The sequence below is a fragment of the Vicia villosa genome, linkage group LG1 (genome assembly GCF_029867415.1).
Source record: "Vicia villosa cultivar HV-30 ecotype Madison, WI linkage group LG1, Vvil1.0, whole genome shotgun sequence".
In the NCBI taxonomy this organism is placed as follows: domain Eukaryota; kingdom Viridiplantae; phylum Streptophyta; class Magnoliopsida; order Fabales; family Fabaceae; genus Vicia; species Vicia villosa.
This window is the reverse complement of record NC_081180.1, coordinates 89,257,759-89,274,747: the sequence shown is the minus strand read 5'-3', so window position 1 is coordinate 89,274,747 and position 16,989 is coordinate 89,257,759. Positions and strand designations below refer to the sequence as shown.

Here is a 16,989-nt window from a genome sequence, read left to right as displayed (position 1 = left end):
AATTTCTGACGAAGCACACTTCTTCAACATTTCAACATCTTTTTGCTTTTGTGGAACAACATACTTCGACACAAGAAACTACATTGTCGACATTTTTGACTTAAAATAAAACTTTTTAATGGATGATAATGATAATAAGAAATAAAAATTGAGGAGTGTCTTATGTATTGTGCCAAGGTTTTAGAGAGTTTTCGTTTCATCCTTTTCATCTCTTATGATGTAGGACATCCTTTACTATAATGTGTTTAGGTAAATAGTCATCAATTTTTAGAAGTTTTTAGAGACAACTTGAATCCTTACTAATTTAGTAGAACCTTATCTAACTACTTTGAATGTAATATATTTTTTTGGTACAAAGTTGAAAAGTGGTGGACAAGAACCATATTTTTTGTTTGGTTTTTCATATGGCAATAATAAAATACCTCCAATATCAGTATTGCGCCGTCAAGAGTCACTGCGTCAACTCAATGCATTTTATTCCTCAGTATCACAATAATAGTTTTGACTAAAAAGATACTCAAGGGACAATAATTAGGACAAGAGTAAAGAGGTTTAGTGGTAGGACTATGGCTTCAACGTCCCTTGAAGAGCTTTCTCAATTTTGTTTTTGAAATTTTTCAATGCGTATATAAATATAAATACGATCTTTAAAGATTGTAGGGAAAAAATAGTCAATTTTAAATCTGTTAGTCATAATATATAACAACTTTAGATTTTTGTTGGTGGTGCTGCTTTTATCGGTCAAATATATATTAACAACTCAGATGGTGTTTCGGGAATTGAAAATATGATTCTTCTAAAAAAGAATTGGATTCGATTATTTGTTACTCTTTTTTATTTATTGTAGGTCTACTCGATAAGTGTTGTTGTATGCGGTAAGATAACCGGAACAAATATTTCAAGTGACTACAATTAGCTTTTGTTGGAAAAATTTAAGTTTTAGAAAATAGAACATTGAATAAGTTTATATAGAGTAGTATTTTTGATCTTACAAGTTGATTTTATAAAGATGAATTAGATCAAAATCTAATATAACTAGACTTTGACCCACGCAATGCGGGTGTTGAATTTTTATATTTTTTAATTAAATTTTAAAATATTATACATATAAACTAAATATTAAACAATGACAGGCTAAATCAATTTTAAAAATGATAATTTTGAGTAAAAATAAAGAATTTTAAACATGACATTAAAGTTTATCTTTTTATAGTTTATAATTTATGAGAAAAGTGTAACTAATTTTGATAAGTGAGTTATCACGCTTCAAGTTGCTAATAAAATCTCCACAATAATTCATTTTTTATTCATTAATATATCTACAATATTGATATTTTTCAAAATTTTATTAGTTTGTCAATAGTTTTTTTTAAAATATTAGTTTAAAATCTAATAATTAGGAAATAAAGTTTTTTTAAAGAAATTAATCGACATATAATTACATACATTGGTATAAATTTTTTCACTAATAGTGCATACCAATTTAACTTTTTAAAGTTTTTTTTTTTAAAGTAATTAAGTATTTCAGTTACAATGTAAATAATATCTATTAAATTCTAAATAAAAAATTAAATTGTATTTAACTATCAATTATATTATAATGAAGAATAAGTTATTATTAATAAATAATATAAATGTATAATAATTGAAAGATAAACGTTATGTTGTCCAAGTAATTGAAAATTAAATATTTATAAGAATTTATTTATGATTTAGAATCAACAATTAGGTTTTATAATAATAATAATAATAATAATAATAATAATAATGATAAGAATAATAATAATATTAACAACAACAACAATAATAATAATAATAATAATAATAATAATAATAATAATAATAATAATAATAATAATAATAATAATAATAATAATAATAATAATAGAATCTTAAATTTTATTTATAGTTAATGAGAAAAAGTAGTAAAATGCTTCCAATATTATAATGATATAAATGGCTTTTTCTAAAGACATAAAACTTTTTTTTACAATTAAAGTTGATATTTTTTTATTTGATAAAATAAAGTTAAAATATTTCTTTTTGAGTTTTGATTAATATATTATATTAAATTGTTATATATATATATATATATATATATATATATATATATATATATATATATATATATATATATATATATATATATATATATATATATATATATATATAATTCAAAACATATTTAAAATACAATTAAAACTGAAATAGTATTAGTAAATAATATTAAAATTGATGGTATTAAAAATAAAACTATTAATGTAAATTTTTAGTATAAAATTAAATAATGAATGCAACAACTAAAATTTATAATTACGATAGTGAAATGTAAATTTTTAAAATGTTATTTAGAGTCCTGATTAATTTTTGTAAAAATATATATAAGTATGTATTAGATTTTAGTAAAAAATTAAATTGCATTTATATTGTGAATTAAGGAAATATATGTAATTGATTTTAAAATTTATGTTTAATGTCACAATATATTCTTATTAAAATTTTTATTGAAAATCTATATGCTATTTAAATAAGATTTATATTAACATTAAAAGTGTGGTATTAGTAAACATATATCTAATACTAAAGAAAAAAGTGAACTAACTTTTTAGGTTTTTAATTAATGAGAAAACAATACCGAATTTCTTGTTATTTATAAAATTGATACACTTTTACTTTTTTCAAATATTTCATATAAATAAAAATTGTATCAATAAGAATTAATTAAGATCACTCTTCCCGATAATTTAAAAACATTATTAGAATTCTCTATACAGTATTTAACTCTTGAGGATTTTAATTAAAATTATTTTTAAAATCATTTAGTTGATCTAAGAATTATATTTCTTTTATATTGTTATTTGGAGAAATACATAGCCTAAGACTTTGTGTAATATGAAGACGAAATTGTATTGAAACATTTAAAAAAATAAAAATAAGATAAAGAAAATGAAAAATTACAAAAGATAAAGAATATCTAAAATCGATATTAATAGTAGTAATAAAAAAATATAGAGATAATTAAGATAAAATATCATACAAGAGTTAAAATAAATTAATAAAATTTTCAATATAAGAAACAAATTAACCAAAAAATAACTATATCCTTAATGAAATACTATTAAGAGAAAATAGATGGTCTACTTTTGGAAAAATGATTTGCCTGTATGTTATTATTAGGTTTATAGAATCAATCAATGTATCATTCTAACTACTTCTTTTAAGAAAATATAAGTATCTTAGTGAATGAGATAAAATAAAAAAAGTACTTCATAGTATCAGCATCGACCATTTATATATATTCTAGAGTGTATTTCCATCATCTATTCATTTAGTTCTCAATTATAAATTGCAAGAATATAAAAACTAGAGTGGATATTTTTTGCAAATGTGACTTTAAAAACGGAAAATTAGAAAATATAAGGCAAAGCGCGTAACACAAATGATCTAAGATATATATTTACCAATTTGACTTTGAAAAGAAAAAATTACAACAAATAATGTGGATTTATAGTGCTTTTGTATATATAGCTTTGTGACACTTATCGAATTTTTGTGTAAATTCCGTTGAATAATCCCTCGTTTAATGTGTAAATATGTTTAGTTTGTTTATACTCGTTTTTGATTCATTTGTGTACCTTTTGATAGTTTTCTATTCATTTTGTAGGTATTGATGCGTATTTGGAGCATGGGCAATAAAGTATCGAAGACACGACTTCAAACGCGCAATTTTGAGCAACGGAGCCAACTCATCCACGAATAAGGCTACAATCAAAGAATAAAAAACCATCAATTTAGTTGATATTTTGTCATCGTTAGATAGGAAATTGAATAAGCTTTCCAACGCTTCGAACCGGGCGCAAATCAGAGTTACGGTTCTCAAGTTATGGCCGAAACAGTGCAAATTTTTTTGCTGTTTTTGGTGTAATTCGCCGGCCGAAACAGAATGACCCAAAAACTTGAAAAAGTTACTATATTGAGTCGCCGAGCAAATCGGTCTGGACATAAACATGTTTTAAGAGCCAAAAACATATTTTTTTTAGGTTATGGTTTAGGTATTTTTTGCTCCCACTCCACCAAACATTTTTTAGGTAGATTAGCTTAGAAAACAACTATGGAGCTTGCATTTGGATGATCGGAGGTGGATTGATCATAAATCGGAGTTGACAAACCGGGAGATTTTCGGTTCATTTCTCTTCTTCTTTGTGTATTTCTCTTTGGTCGGGTTTTGTATATGATTTTACTTTGAACTCATGTATATTTGTTAATCATGGTGTTGTAGAAAGTTTGCTTTACAAATCATTATTGATGTCTTCCTTAATCTTTTTGCTTTATGTTTGAATTTGGGTTGTTATAGACATATACCTCACAAATCTTAATTAGGGATGGATATCTATTAGTTCTAGACTCTAGAGATAGTTTTTGAAGCTAATATTCGCTGTGGGTATCGAAGCTTAATGCCTCTGTGTTGTTTGTGTTGGTTGAGAGATCGTCGACGCGAGTAATACAATTGTCTACTGTGTTGTTGAGGTTGGCTGAGAGATCGTCGTCGAGATGATATAGTAGTTCTCTCTACTTTGGGTTAGAAATGACTTAGGGTGTGAGCGATGCTTCATGCTATTGATGAGTATTCTAGGTTAAGTATAACTGATCGATAAGTTTAAGTTTGTGAGAAGTAGATTATATGCAATGCCTGATAAGTCTTTTCTTTCTGAAAAATAAGTTCTATTTGTGTTAATATTTACATTTCTGTTTTTATGCTTTACCAATTCAATCCAAACTCATAACTTTGGAAACTGTTGAATGGCAGTTTGGTAGCACTAATCTCTATGGACACGATAAATTTCCAGATAAATATTTCCAAATCTTTTGTTGCTTGCCCCTTTACCGCTTCAACAAAATGGCGCCGTTGCTTGGGATTAGTGTTTTTATTGACTTGCATCGCAATAGTTTCTAACGTTTTGAGTTTTGTATATATCGCACATATTGTATATTCTCACTTGTTTATATTGGTACTTGTGTACGGTTACTACACTTTTACATGTTTTCTTTATACTTGTGGATTTGTTATATTATTGTTTGTTTCCTTTTATGTTTACTTGTGTGTGGTTAGGAATAACCTGGCAGAAGTAACTTGGAGGAATATTCTTAAATAACAGGCGTCGAGCTTACGACGTAAAACAAGCATGTTTATTCTTTTTAGTTTTTGTTTAGTTTAGGTAGTGTGATTCAATTGTCTAAACAAATTTAGATTAGAGCAGTTCTTAAATTTCAAATCTCCACTTTTAAATTTGTTTAGACAATTTCATCTGGTCTTTTAATTTGTTTATATCAATACTTTGTGTGTTTGTCAATAAGCTCGTTTTGAGTAACTTATGAAATTGGAGATGATTTTCCAAGTTTGATCGTTTCGACTTGTGAGTGTATGGTAATGATTTTGTTAAATTTTTGTACACGTTCAAGGTATGTATTTATCGCTTTCTGGACTTAAGCATATTCATGATGCTTAGACTTTTCACAATTTTATGTCATTCATTCTTTTGTATACTTGTTCATTTGTGAATCACTTTAGTTCCTACCCTTTTTGTCAGGTAGCTTTCCATTGTTCACATATGCTGGAGACCACAATTCTTGTTCTAACTGGATTTTATTATGCTTAATCTTTTTTATTGTGTTGACTATATAAAAGCATGAAAAGGATCAAGGCATTTTTGTTTCATTTTGAGCACAACTACCTAGCCGAATAGTCAATTCACCTTGAGTGTATGATCATTAGTATTCCTTTTGAGATTTTTTGTCAATGTCCATGTTATTTTCTCTAAATGCTTGTCTATGAGTGTTTGGTTCTCATTTTTGTATGGATGTTGATTCTTTATTTTCTTGAACCCTCAACTATGGTTTATACTTTGAATTTTTGTCCTGCCTTAAAAAGTAGGGAGTATTCATATTATGATGATGGTTGTATTCAAGTTGAGGAGAGAAATGTTTTGCTCATTTATATTGTGGTTGCTATGAGATTTAGAAAAGAAAAAGAAAAAAATGTGAAAAAGAAGTGAAAAGAAAAAAGAGAAAAGTTTTGAAAAAGAAAAACAAAAAAGAGTTCAAATAATTGTGCGAATAAGTATGTGCTTTGGTTTGAAAAATTTGGGGTTATGAAGAAGTTTGATTGGAATTTTATGTTTGAACTTTTGTGAGTTGATCACTCCCTTAGATTTGGGCAAGTTTTTGTTTCGATTAGCCTTATGAATTATCCATTGTTTGTTCACCGACCACGTTACAACCTTGAAAAGTCCTTGTGATTCTTGCTTTTATGTTTTTAACATGATTTTTGGATGACGGCTTAATTTAGTCTTTTGTTTGCAAGAATATTGGATGGGTGAAAATACCCCACTTTTGTGTTTTTCATCTATCGATGATTGTGTGCTAGGTGTGATTCATTTTTGAACTAGTGTTGTTTTAGAATATTTGGTATATTCTTTGTATTTAGCATTTGTGTCATGTTTATGTTATCGTCGTAGTTTAGTGGTAAATATATTTCTTTGTGTGTACTGTTTTCCATTTGAGCCATACATTTGTTTCGTTTTTTCAAAACTTGTTGATTCGTGATTTTTGGATTTTTGCGTTTGTTTCCTTGAGTTAGTTGATTCTTGTTTAGGGAAAAACAAATTTAAGTTGAGGAGAGTTTGATAAGTGCCAATTTGTAGTGCTTTTGTGTATATAGCTTTGTGGCACTTATCGTATTTTTGTGTAAATTCCGTTGAATAATCCCCTGTTTAGTGTGTAAATACGTTTAGTTTGTTTATGCCCGTGTTTTGATTCATTTGTGTAACTTTTGATAGTTTTCTATTCATTTTGTAGGTATTGATGCGTATTTGGAGCATGAGCAATAAAGTGTCGAAGACAAGACTTCAAACGCGCGATTTTGAGTAACAGAACCAACTCATCCTTGAATAAGGCTACAATAAAAGAATAAAAAATCATCAATTTGGTTGATATTTTGTCATTGTTAGATAGGAAATTGAATAAGCTTTCCAACGCTTCGAACCGGACGCAAATCAGAGTTACGGTTCTCAAGTTATGGCCGAAATAGTGCAAAAATTTCCGCTGTTTATGGTGTAATTCGCCGGGCGAGCTAGAACGACCCAAAAACGTGAAAAAGTTGCTGTGTTGAGTCGCCGGACGAACCATTTAGTCGCCGGGCGAATCGTTCTGGACAGAAACACGTTTTAAGGACCAAAAACATATTTTTTAGGTTATAGTTTGAGTATTTTTTGCTCCCATTCCATCACCAAACATTTTTTAAGGTAGATTAGCTTAGAAAATAATTATGGAGCTTGCATTTGGATGATCGGAGATGAATTGATCATCAATTAGAGCTGACAAACCGGGAGATTTTCGGTTCATTTCTCTTCTTTCTTTGTGTATTTCTCTTTGGCCGAGTTTTGTATATGATTTTACTTTGAATTCATGTATATTTGTTGATCATGGTGTTGTATAAAGTTTGCTTTACAAATCATTATTGATGTCTTCCTTAATCTTTTTGCCTTATGTTTGGATTTGAGTTGTTATAGACATATACCTCACAAATCTTGATTAGGGATGGATATCTATTAGTTCTAGACTCTAGAGATAGTTTTTGAAGCTAATATTCGCCGTGGGTATCGAAGCTTAATACCTCTGTATTGTTTGTGTTGGTTGAGAGACCGTCAAGGCGAACAATACAGTTGTCTGTTGTGTTGTTGAGGTTGGCTGAGAACAATAATTATTTATTGCACAGAGAACAATAAATAAAATGAACTAATAAATAATTAATAATATTATAAGAAAAATATAATAATATTGAAAATAGAAATTTATTAATTACCTTGAAGTTTAAAAATTATAAAAAAATGTAAAAAGAATATATATCGAAGTTAAAATTCTTACCAAGATCAATGAAAAATCAATTATGATTAGGAAATTCTTAGGCATGGCCATTTAGTCAAAGAAAGGAAGAGTTCAAACATGGAAGCCAAACCCAAAAGGTACTCCCTCCGTCTCATAATAAGTGTCCCATTTGAGTAATGCGCGGTTTTTAAGAAAATGATTGGATGTGTTGGTTTTAGTAAAAAAGTTAATATCATTTACTAGAATACCCCTATTAATAGTAGTTGAATAACGTGAAAGTTAATAAATAGGGGTATAATAGTGGAAAAATAATAATGATTGATGCATTGGAATTGTAAATGGACAATTAATTTGAGACAATGAAAAACTTCAAATGGGACACTTATTATGAGACGGAGGGAGTAGTTTTGTTTTGGAAATTGTGACATTCTTTCAAGAGGCATATATTATTGAACAATCTATTAGATTCAAAGAAAATATGGACGGCGCATGAGATAATTACAAAAACAACGCGAAAAAATTCCCCATTTCCTAGTGAAGGAATTGAAAGAACATAGAAAATATGGACGGCGCATGAGATAATTACAAAAACAACACGAAAAAATTCCCCATTTCCTAGTGAAGGTATTGAAAGAACATATAATAAATAGTAAAACAAAACTTTAGCACCAAAGTCTATATGCTAAACAATAGTAGTATTTAACATAATAGCAACACAAAAGACATGTTGATGGTAGCTTTGGTAGCTTCTAGCCTTCTATTAACAGTTAAAAGCAGTGAGGAGAAGGGAAACATGAGCAGCATGGCCAATCCAAAGACCTCAAAATTGGGTAAGTTGCTATTGTTTTCAAAGACATGAATTGAAGGATAGGTCAGAAAAGAGCCTCAAAGTAACACACCCTATATTGAATGGAACCATACCTATGATCAATCTATGGAATCAAACGTCACATTGATACATATAAAATATGTACTCACAAGATGGCAAATCTAAAAAAGAGACAAATTTCTAGTTTTTGATTTAGATTTATTCATTACCTAAAAATGAGATAAGGCATTGTATGTTAACTTTTGTTTCTATTCATAAAACATTGGTTGCAACCAATAATATTTTTTTTATTATTACTTTTTTTATAGATAAAATTATGTCTATGTTAACCTTGCTATGTATAATTGATCACAAATTCGAATAAAATGAGAGTATCGTGTTAAATAGTCGATAATAAACATAAAACTTTATAAAACGATTTCAAAATTAACAAAATAAATAACAACATAATTTTCACATGCTCCCATAACTCATCCATTCAAGCTCAAACCTTTGTGCGATTTGAATTGAAATTGATATGTGTCGTCCACGGGGCCCAGGACGATAAGGCAAAAAAATGAAGCATGGGAGCGAATGCGAGAAACAAATGTTCTTCTATTTTCATAAAAAGTAGACAATTTCACCTCAGAAGTATTACCAACCGTCCATGTCATTTTGACAACTGACAACAATCCACACTTCATTATCCACTTTTAGATTTAAACCGTTTCCACTATTTATAGAGAAAATACACAATTATAAGATTTTCAAACACATTCTAACTCTCACGTCACTTTTCATTTATTCAATTACTTAATCATTGAAATGCTAATCATGTACGCCAGACCTCTCTCAATCGTATTAGAAGCTTAATCCACCCAGGGCCGGTCCTTTGAATTTTGGTGCCCTGGGCGAATTAAAAGAGTGGTGTCATAATAAAAAAATTTAATAATAAATACATTTTCATTTGAGATTGTGCAAAATAAATACAAGTATGGATCTTTGAATCAATGTTTATACTACATCAAAACATAAATCACTATAAAGAGACTTATTATTCTTCTTTTTGATCCGATCTTTTTTTCTATAAAAAAGTTTACCCAACCTTTAAAATTATTTAAATATCGTCCTCTTAGTATTTTTTATTACAAAATCATTAATAATTTGCTCATACTCAAGGTTCTTCAAAAAATTATTTTCAATTGAAATCAACGCAAGACTATTTAATCTATCTTGTGACATAGTAGATCACAAATAAGATTTTAATAATTTTAATTCAGAAAAACTTATTTCAACAGATGTAACACTGATAGGAATAGTCAATATTATTCTATAAGTTATGCGTGCATTAGGAAAACAATTAAAAGTATTTAAAGAACTCAATATCATATAGCTTGATTTTGATTCAATTGTTAAAACTTTTCTAATAACTTTAAATTCTTCAAACAAAATTCCACCATCAAGATCAAGAGAATCGTCATGTTTTAAACAAGTTTCACGATGTTTACAACATGCTTTCAAGTCCCTACCAGATAATGATATAAGCCTTTCAATACTAAACAAAAATTCAAAAATATTTTCATATGTGCTATACTGCTCAAATCTTCTATCAAGTGAATCAATTGTTTGATCTACAATATATAAGAAATAGTTATTTCGGAAAGACTCTTCAGCAAACTCAAGATTCAGTTGCGTGAGTTGAGACGGATTTTCATCATAGTGTTGTTTTTAGGGGATTTTCATCATAATATTAATTTATTTTATTTTAGGGGAATTAATTGATTTTATTCTGCTTTATATTTTATTTATGGGAAATTACATTCTTTTATTAATTTTGACATGGTAGTGCCCCTATAATTTTGTTATTCAGTATTTTTCATATATAAAATTCTAGCAAGTATTTTTATATTAGGGGTAAAAAAAATTTTGGTGCCCCTAAAATTATGGGGCCCTGGGCTCCCGCCCCACGAGCCCGTGCTCAGGGCCACCCCTGAATCCACCATACCAAAGCTCTATTTCGAATTGAGATTCTCTAACTTTCTCCTCTCTAACTTTGCCTGACTTGAGACATTTTTTGTGAAAAAAGAACTGAAAAACAGAGAAAAAGAGAGGTGAGCGATTGAATTGTTAGAGAGGTATTGAGAAAAAGTTAGAGTGCAGTTTCCTCCTTAAAGTCAGTGAATCATCTCCCCTCTATTTCATAGTTCACCCGAACCATTCTAATTCTTTAATGGAATAGAAACCTTTTCAAGTTAATCAAACAATTGACAAATTATATAACTTGACCACTATGCTTCCCTCCCAAACATTCCATGTCCAACAAAATAAGAAAATTTGTTTATTATTATTGTTATTATCATTTACACAAGACCTTTATCTTTATTTTCCTCTTTAACTACTTTTACTTTATTTCCAAGACCAAAAATCTTAAACCACTGTAGACAGAATTCACCTATAGAACACTACTAGATCTCACATCACATTTCACACAACAAAACCAAACAACAACTACTCTCTCCACTTTGCTGACTACGGTCACCCTTTGTTCACCTGCCCGACTCACTTCACACACAAACCAAAAGCTAAACCAACCTGCCCGTTGCCCTTTTTCTCACAACCTAAGATTATTATTAGTATTTAACTATTTAATAAAGCTTCATATGTTGTCTCTTTTACTGCGCTTTTTCTGTTCAAATTCGTTACTTTGTTTTCTCTTGTTGTTACATAGAACAACGAGATTGCTTTCTCTTTCTATCTCTAGCCTTACTGCATTGTCTTCTTCTACTTATTACTTCAGAATCTCTTCTCACTTCCATGCATTTTTCATAAAGTCTTCTTCTTTCTCTCTCTAAATGAACTTGTTCTTGTTTCTTAGCTGAAAATATTGTTAACTGGTTTGGGAGGTGTATATGAAGTAGAAGTGTCAAAATGGGAGATGAAAGTTCAAAGAAAACTAAGGTTTTTGTTAATTTTTGTTGTTATTTTGGTTATGGAGATGAAATTTTCAATGTTTTAATTGTGATGGGTTTGTGTATTGTGAGGTGTTAATTTTGTGTATGTATGATGTTTGATGAAATAGCTCTCGTGGTCGAAGAAAATGGTGAGGAAGTTTTTTAATATCAAGAGCAAATGTGAAGATTCTATAGCTGATGATGTTGTTTATGGAGGTTTGTGTTTTTGTTTTTTTCTTCAAAACTCTGTTGGCAATAGTGATCAATTTCAAGAATTCCAAATAAAATCAGTTACTATTGTTGTTTCGTTTGGTGAATTGAAGGTTGTAACACTGTTTTTCTTTTGCAGGAAGTGAGGTTGAATATGGAAGTAGGAATAGCTTCTCTGAGAGAGAGCCATGCACAATCAAAAAGAGCAAAACAGGTAAAAGGAGTCAATCAAAATTCAAAACCATTTCTTGGACTATGCCCTTTTGATGTTCTTGATAGTATCATTTGAAATGCTGACATTTTTACATTTCTATGAGCAGAGAAGTTTAGTAGGAATAGCAGTCAGGTTAGGCGAGGAAGAATGAATCTTGATCATCCTCGAATTATCGATGTGCAGAACTATAGGTATTCTAGTTCTCCAATTTTACCTTTTTTGGCAAGAAAAAAAATGGTTTTGTTCTGTTTCTCATGAATTGTGTGAATATTGAGCAGCATTTTTGTAGCTACATGGAATGTAGCTGGAAGATCACCACCAAGTAATTTGAATGTAGATGATTGGCTTCATTCCTCGCCACCAGCTGACATTTATGTTCTTGGGTAAGAATTGTTGCTTGTTGGTATATATATGTATAGTCGTCAATGGAAGTTGACATCAACTTTTCGGCTAAATATGTGTTTAGTCTTGATATTTATCTCAAATTTTGCTTTTGGTCAATCTCTACAAATTACAAAAAAATGAATATTTAAGGCTTAACTGTTTTAGCAATGATATATTTTCTATTCTACCCGTTTCTTACAGATTTCAAGAGGTAGTTCCATTGAATGCCGGTAATATTCTAGGGGCAGAGGACAATGGCCCTGCCAAAAAATGGCTGGCTCTTATCAGAAAGACTTTAAACAATCTTCCTGGAACAAGTGGAAGTAGTGGATGTTATACACCATCTCCAATTCCTCAGCCAGTTGTGGAGCTGAATGCAGATTTCGAGGGATCAGCTAGGCAGAAGAATTCGTCTTTCTTCCACAGACGATCGTTCCAGACGACTTCTAGTGGTTGGGGAATGGACAATGATCCTTCAAATTCTCAGCCGCAAGTTGATCGAAGATACAGTGTATGCGACCGTGTAATTTTCGGTAACAGGCCCAGTGACTTTGATCCTAGTTTAAGATGGGGTTATAGGCCTAGTGACTATTCAAGAGCAAGTGACTACTCGAGACCGAGTGATTATTCAAGATGGGGTTCGTCTGATGATGATAATGGCCTTGTGGATTCACCGAGTACAGTCTTATTTTCTCCAATGTCAACTAATGGTGGATCTGCCTCTAATGAAGATGGATATAGCATGCCGGGACATTCAAGGTACTGCCTTGTTGCAAGTAAGCAAATGGTGGGAATTTACCTTACTGTATGGGTAAAAGGAGAACTCAAAGATCATGTCCGAAACATGAAAGTATCGTGTGTTGGCAGAGGATTGATGGGTTATCTCGGAAATAAGGTGAGTTTTAGCTTATTATGACTCATGACAATCACGACTTTTGTTTTTTCTTTAGATTAATAAATTTATGGCGAAAGTGATGGTCACTTGTCTGATGATTGGCTTAAATGAGAGTTATTTTGGTTGGATTTTGCAGGGATCCATCTCAATTAGTATGTCTGTGCATGAAACAAGCTTTTGCTTTATATGTAGTCATTTAACCTCAGGACAGAAAGAGGGTGATGAACTAAGAAGAAATTCTGATGTACTGGAAATTCTTAAAAAGACTAGGTTTCCCCGTGTTCATGGCGTGGACAACGAGAAATCTCCTCAGACAATCCTCGAGCACGAGTAAGAATCTGCGTATATGTTCATCTATAATTGAAGTCATGTTTGAAAGAGTTTACTTGATGTTATCTCATAATATGGTCACTTATATTAGTGTTTGGATGCATTTAATAGTTTATTTCAACAAGCTTCATAGAATAACTAATGCTTAATTGAGCTCCTGTGAATAATCTATTGAATAACTACTTAATTAGAATGGTTTTATTTTTTATTGTCGTTTCTTCTCATTTGCATATTCTCATTTTAAATTCATTAATGTAGTCGGATTATATGGCTTGGAGATTTGAACTATCGGATCGCTCTCTCCTACCGTTCTGCGAAGGCACTTGTTGAGATGCAAAATTGGAGAGCATTGTTAGAAAATGATCAGTTGAGAATAGAGCAAAAAAGAGGTCGCGCATTTGTGGGATGGAATGAAGGGAAGATATATTTTCCTCCAACATACAAGTATTCAACTAATTCAGATCGATACTCGGGAGACGATATGCACCCCAAGGAGAAAAGGAGAACACCTGCATGGTAAGATTTCTTAGAATTTGGATTAAGCTTGATTCAACTCTACCAAAGCGGCTTATATACACATCTTTCAAGCCTTATTTGATTAAATGTTGAACTCTTAACAAGATTATCACACAGCGTAATAGGAATTTAGAAGAAATTCACTATAAATGCTAAAAGTCAATTGTATACCATGGAAGAAATAGATGTTACAAAATGAAGTTTGTTTCATGATATACGATTTAGTTTGGATAAATGGTTACAACATAAGCTGACTGGAATATTTTTTGTTTTATAGGTGTGACCGTATTTTATGGTACGGAGAAGGTCTCCATCAGCTATCTTATGTTCGCGGGGAATCAAGATTTTCGGACCATAGACCTGTTTATGGCATATTTTGGGCTGAGGTTGAGTCAACTCATGGAAAATTGAAGAAAAGTATGAGTTGTTCTGGTTCCAGAATTGAGGTGGATGAACTTATGCCATATTCCGGGGGATATACTGAACTAAACTTTTTCTAAAGATATGGAAGGCCGAACCAGAAACGTGTCCATCCATAATCAAGTACTTTATCTATTCCTTACACACTCTCATAATCATGCTTGTAAGATAGTGGAACTTAAGCCTCTTAGAGTTTGTTTTTTCTTTCTTTTTCTTTATATAAGCTCATTCAAATACAACTTCCAAATAGAAAAATAAAAGACTATACGCAGAACCCTAGGCAAACTTGACCCTTCCCCAAAAGGGGGCCCAAATGTTTCCTTATGATATTGTTGGTTAGACCAAAAGTACAAGATTCTGAGGCTGTAACCGGTTTATATAGAGTTGAACACAATAGAATGGAATATTGGATCATGCAATCACAACATACAACCTAAAGAATATATCAACATCATCTTTTCCATTAATTAGCCTGTTTAAATTGAATTATTTGAGCCTATCTACTAATATAAACACTTGTAAGAACGTTTGGTAGAGGTCATGAAAACACCTTATGGCATGTCGATAAGCTGTTTTCAACTTATTACTACAAACTCTATAAAGACAACTTATATGAACATAGTTTGACTTTATTTCATATTTTGTGATTGTGATAGCTTCTACATTAACACTTATATGATAAATACTTGTGCTACAAGCACTTAATTAAGTTGTTTTCCAACAAGGTTGTGTATCATGCACTATTAGATATACGAATTCATTTCATGAATTTGAAAGCCAACATAAACAAACTATGTTTAAAGTATAGTATGAGAAGTCTATATCTCATTCTCTTCTACTTTGAAGTCCTTTTGTTCTTTTCTCATTGTCATTACAAATATTCTTTTTTACTTGAATTGGAAATCTTACATGCGCCTGTTACTGTTTCAGCCAAATGGTCCCCATTTACCAATAGGGATTTTACTTTGAAGAAATTCTTTCAATGGAGGGAGATAGATAGGGACAACCCATTTCCCACATACCGAAAAAGGTTAGTTTTTTCTTCTCTCTTTCATGCTTTTTTCTTTGTTCTGCTTTTGCCTCATTTCTTTGTCTAATTTTGCCTCCACTTTATCTTTTTCAGTTTACAATCTCTAGTTTTGGTGCTTTCCCTAACACATGATCAATCCAACACATCATCTTGATACCAAATTAACAAACACTCAAAGTTTCCCTTCTAACAATCATTAGGTACTACTACTACATTGTTGTTACTAAATATTAAATTAATAATGCTAGTTCATGTTCACTTTTAATTAACAACAATAGATAGTACATGCTTACTAATGATCAAAGCTTTTTTTTATTATGCAGGTAGTTGAACAGAAGATTCTTTTTTATTCAAGATTTTTTATAATTGATTTTAGGGAATATTTATGATGACTGAATGAAGGTGGAAGATTGTCAGAATAATCATTTGGCGCTAACTTTATTTAATGTAATGTAAAGAGAATGAGAGTTTTGATGTATAGTGATTGCTGCCACAGTAAAAAAGATATTGAAGTTCATAATTGATTCCAGAAATTCTCTTGTGCTGAGTTCTCTGTCTGTGTCTGCAATCTGCATGATAGTTTTTTTACTGATAAAGTTGGTTTTGACATCAAAATCAAATAGTAAAGCACTATTGTTGCCGAGGCTCTTTTTGGTCCGTAGACAAAGTGGTAATAACCACAAAAAACTCACACACACAACCGTAAGTATCAGGATTTAAACCCTGTTGATGACGTCCAACCTAACAATATCAATTTTTACGCTAAAATTTCTTTTTTACTAATGAGGAACAGTATTTGAGTATTTAGCAAAACCAAAAGAGGCATGCAAGTTTGGGAGGGAAAATTGTTGGAAGTTCTATTATACAACAGGGCCCTCTCTTCTTTCAAGATGCTATTTACATACCTTTCAATTGCTGTTGTTTACTTTTGACTAGATGGACCTTAGCTACTTTACCTTATTACCTGTTTTTTTGGTGTGTGTGTTTATTTAGGATCCCTAAGAAAAGTTGAAACATTAACAATTGTAGAAAAGGACTAATGCTAAATCATTAGTTGAAACATTAACAATTGTAGAAAAGGACTAATGCTAAATCATTAGTTAAAAGACTATAGAAAAGGACTAATGCTAAAAAGAGAATTTTTGCTTATAAATCAAGCCGGAGTAGTAGTTCTATTGGAAGGTAAACTAGTGGTACACATTCCACAATAATTACTTCACTATCATTTTTTAAAAGTAGTTTGATAAATAGTGTGGTAATTGTACACAAATGTAATGTAATAATATTATAGCTACTTAAGCTTAGTGTCCATTTTGGAATGTGAACAAAACTCAAAATACTATATTC

At 30.4% G+C, this 16,989-nt stretch overlaps 1 protein-coding gene across 1 annotated transcript; it reads left to right on the top strand.

Moving 5' to 3' along the window:
- The first annotated feature begins 11,200 nt into the window (after positions 1–11,200).
- Positions 11,201–16,464, top strand: LOC131611849 (type IV inositol polyphosphate 5-phosphatase 7-like). Its single transcript, XM_058883698.1, has 12 exons — positions 11,201–11,650; positions 11,772–11,859; positions 11,993–12,067; positions 12,174–12,258; positions 12,346–12,450; positions 12,653–13,346; positions 13,483–13,676; positions 13,935–14,192; positions 14,470–14,735; positions 15,543–15,642; positions 15,736–15,842; positions 15,966–16,464. Exons 1-9 carry the CDS (start codon positions 11,621–11,623, stop codon positions 14,690–14,692), a joined length of 1,752 nt encoding a protein of 583 aa, XP_058739681.1. The 5' UTR covers positions 11,201–11,620; the 3' UTR covers positions 14,693–14,735; positions 15,543–15,642; positions 15,736–15,842; positions 15,966–16,464.
- The last annotated feature ends 525 nt before the right edge of the window (positions 16,465–16,989 follow it).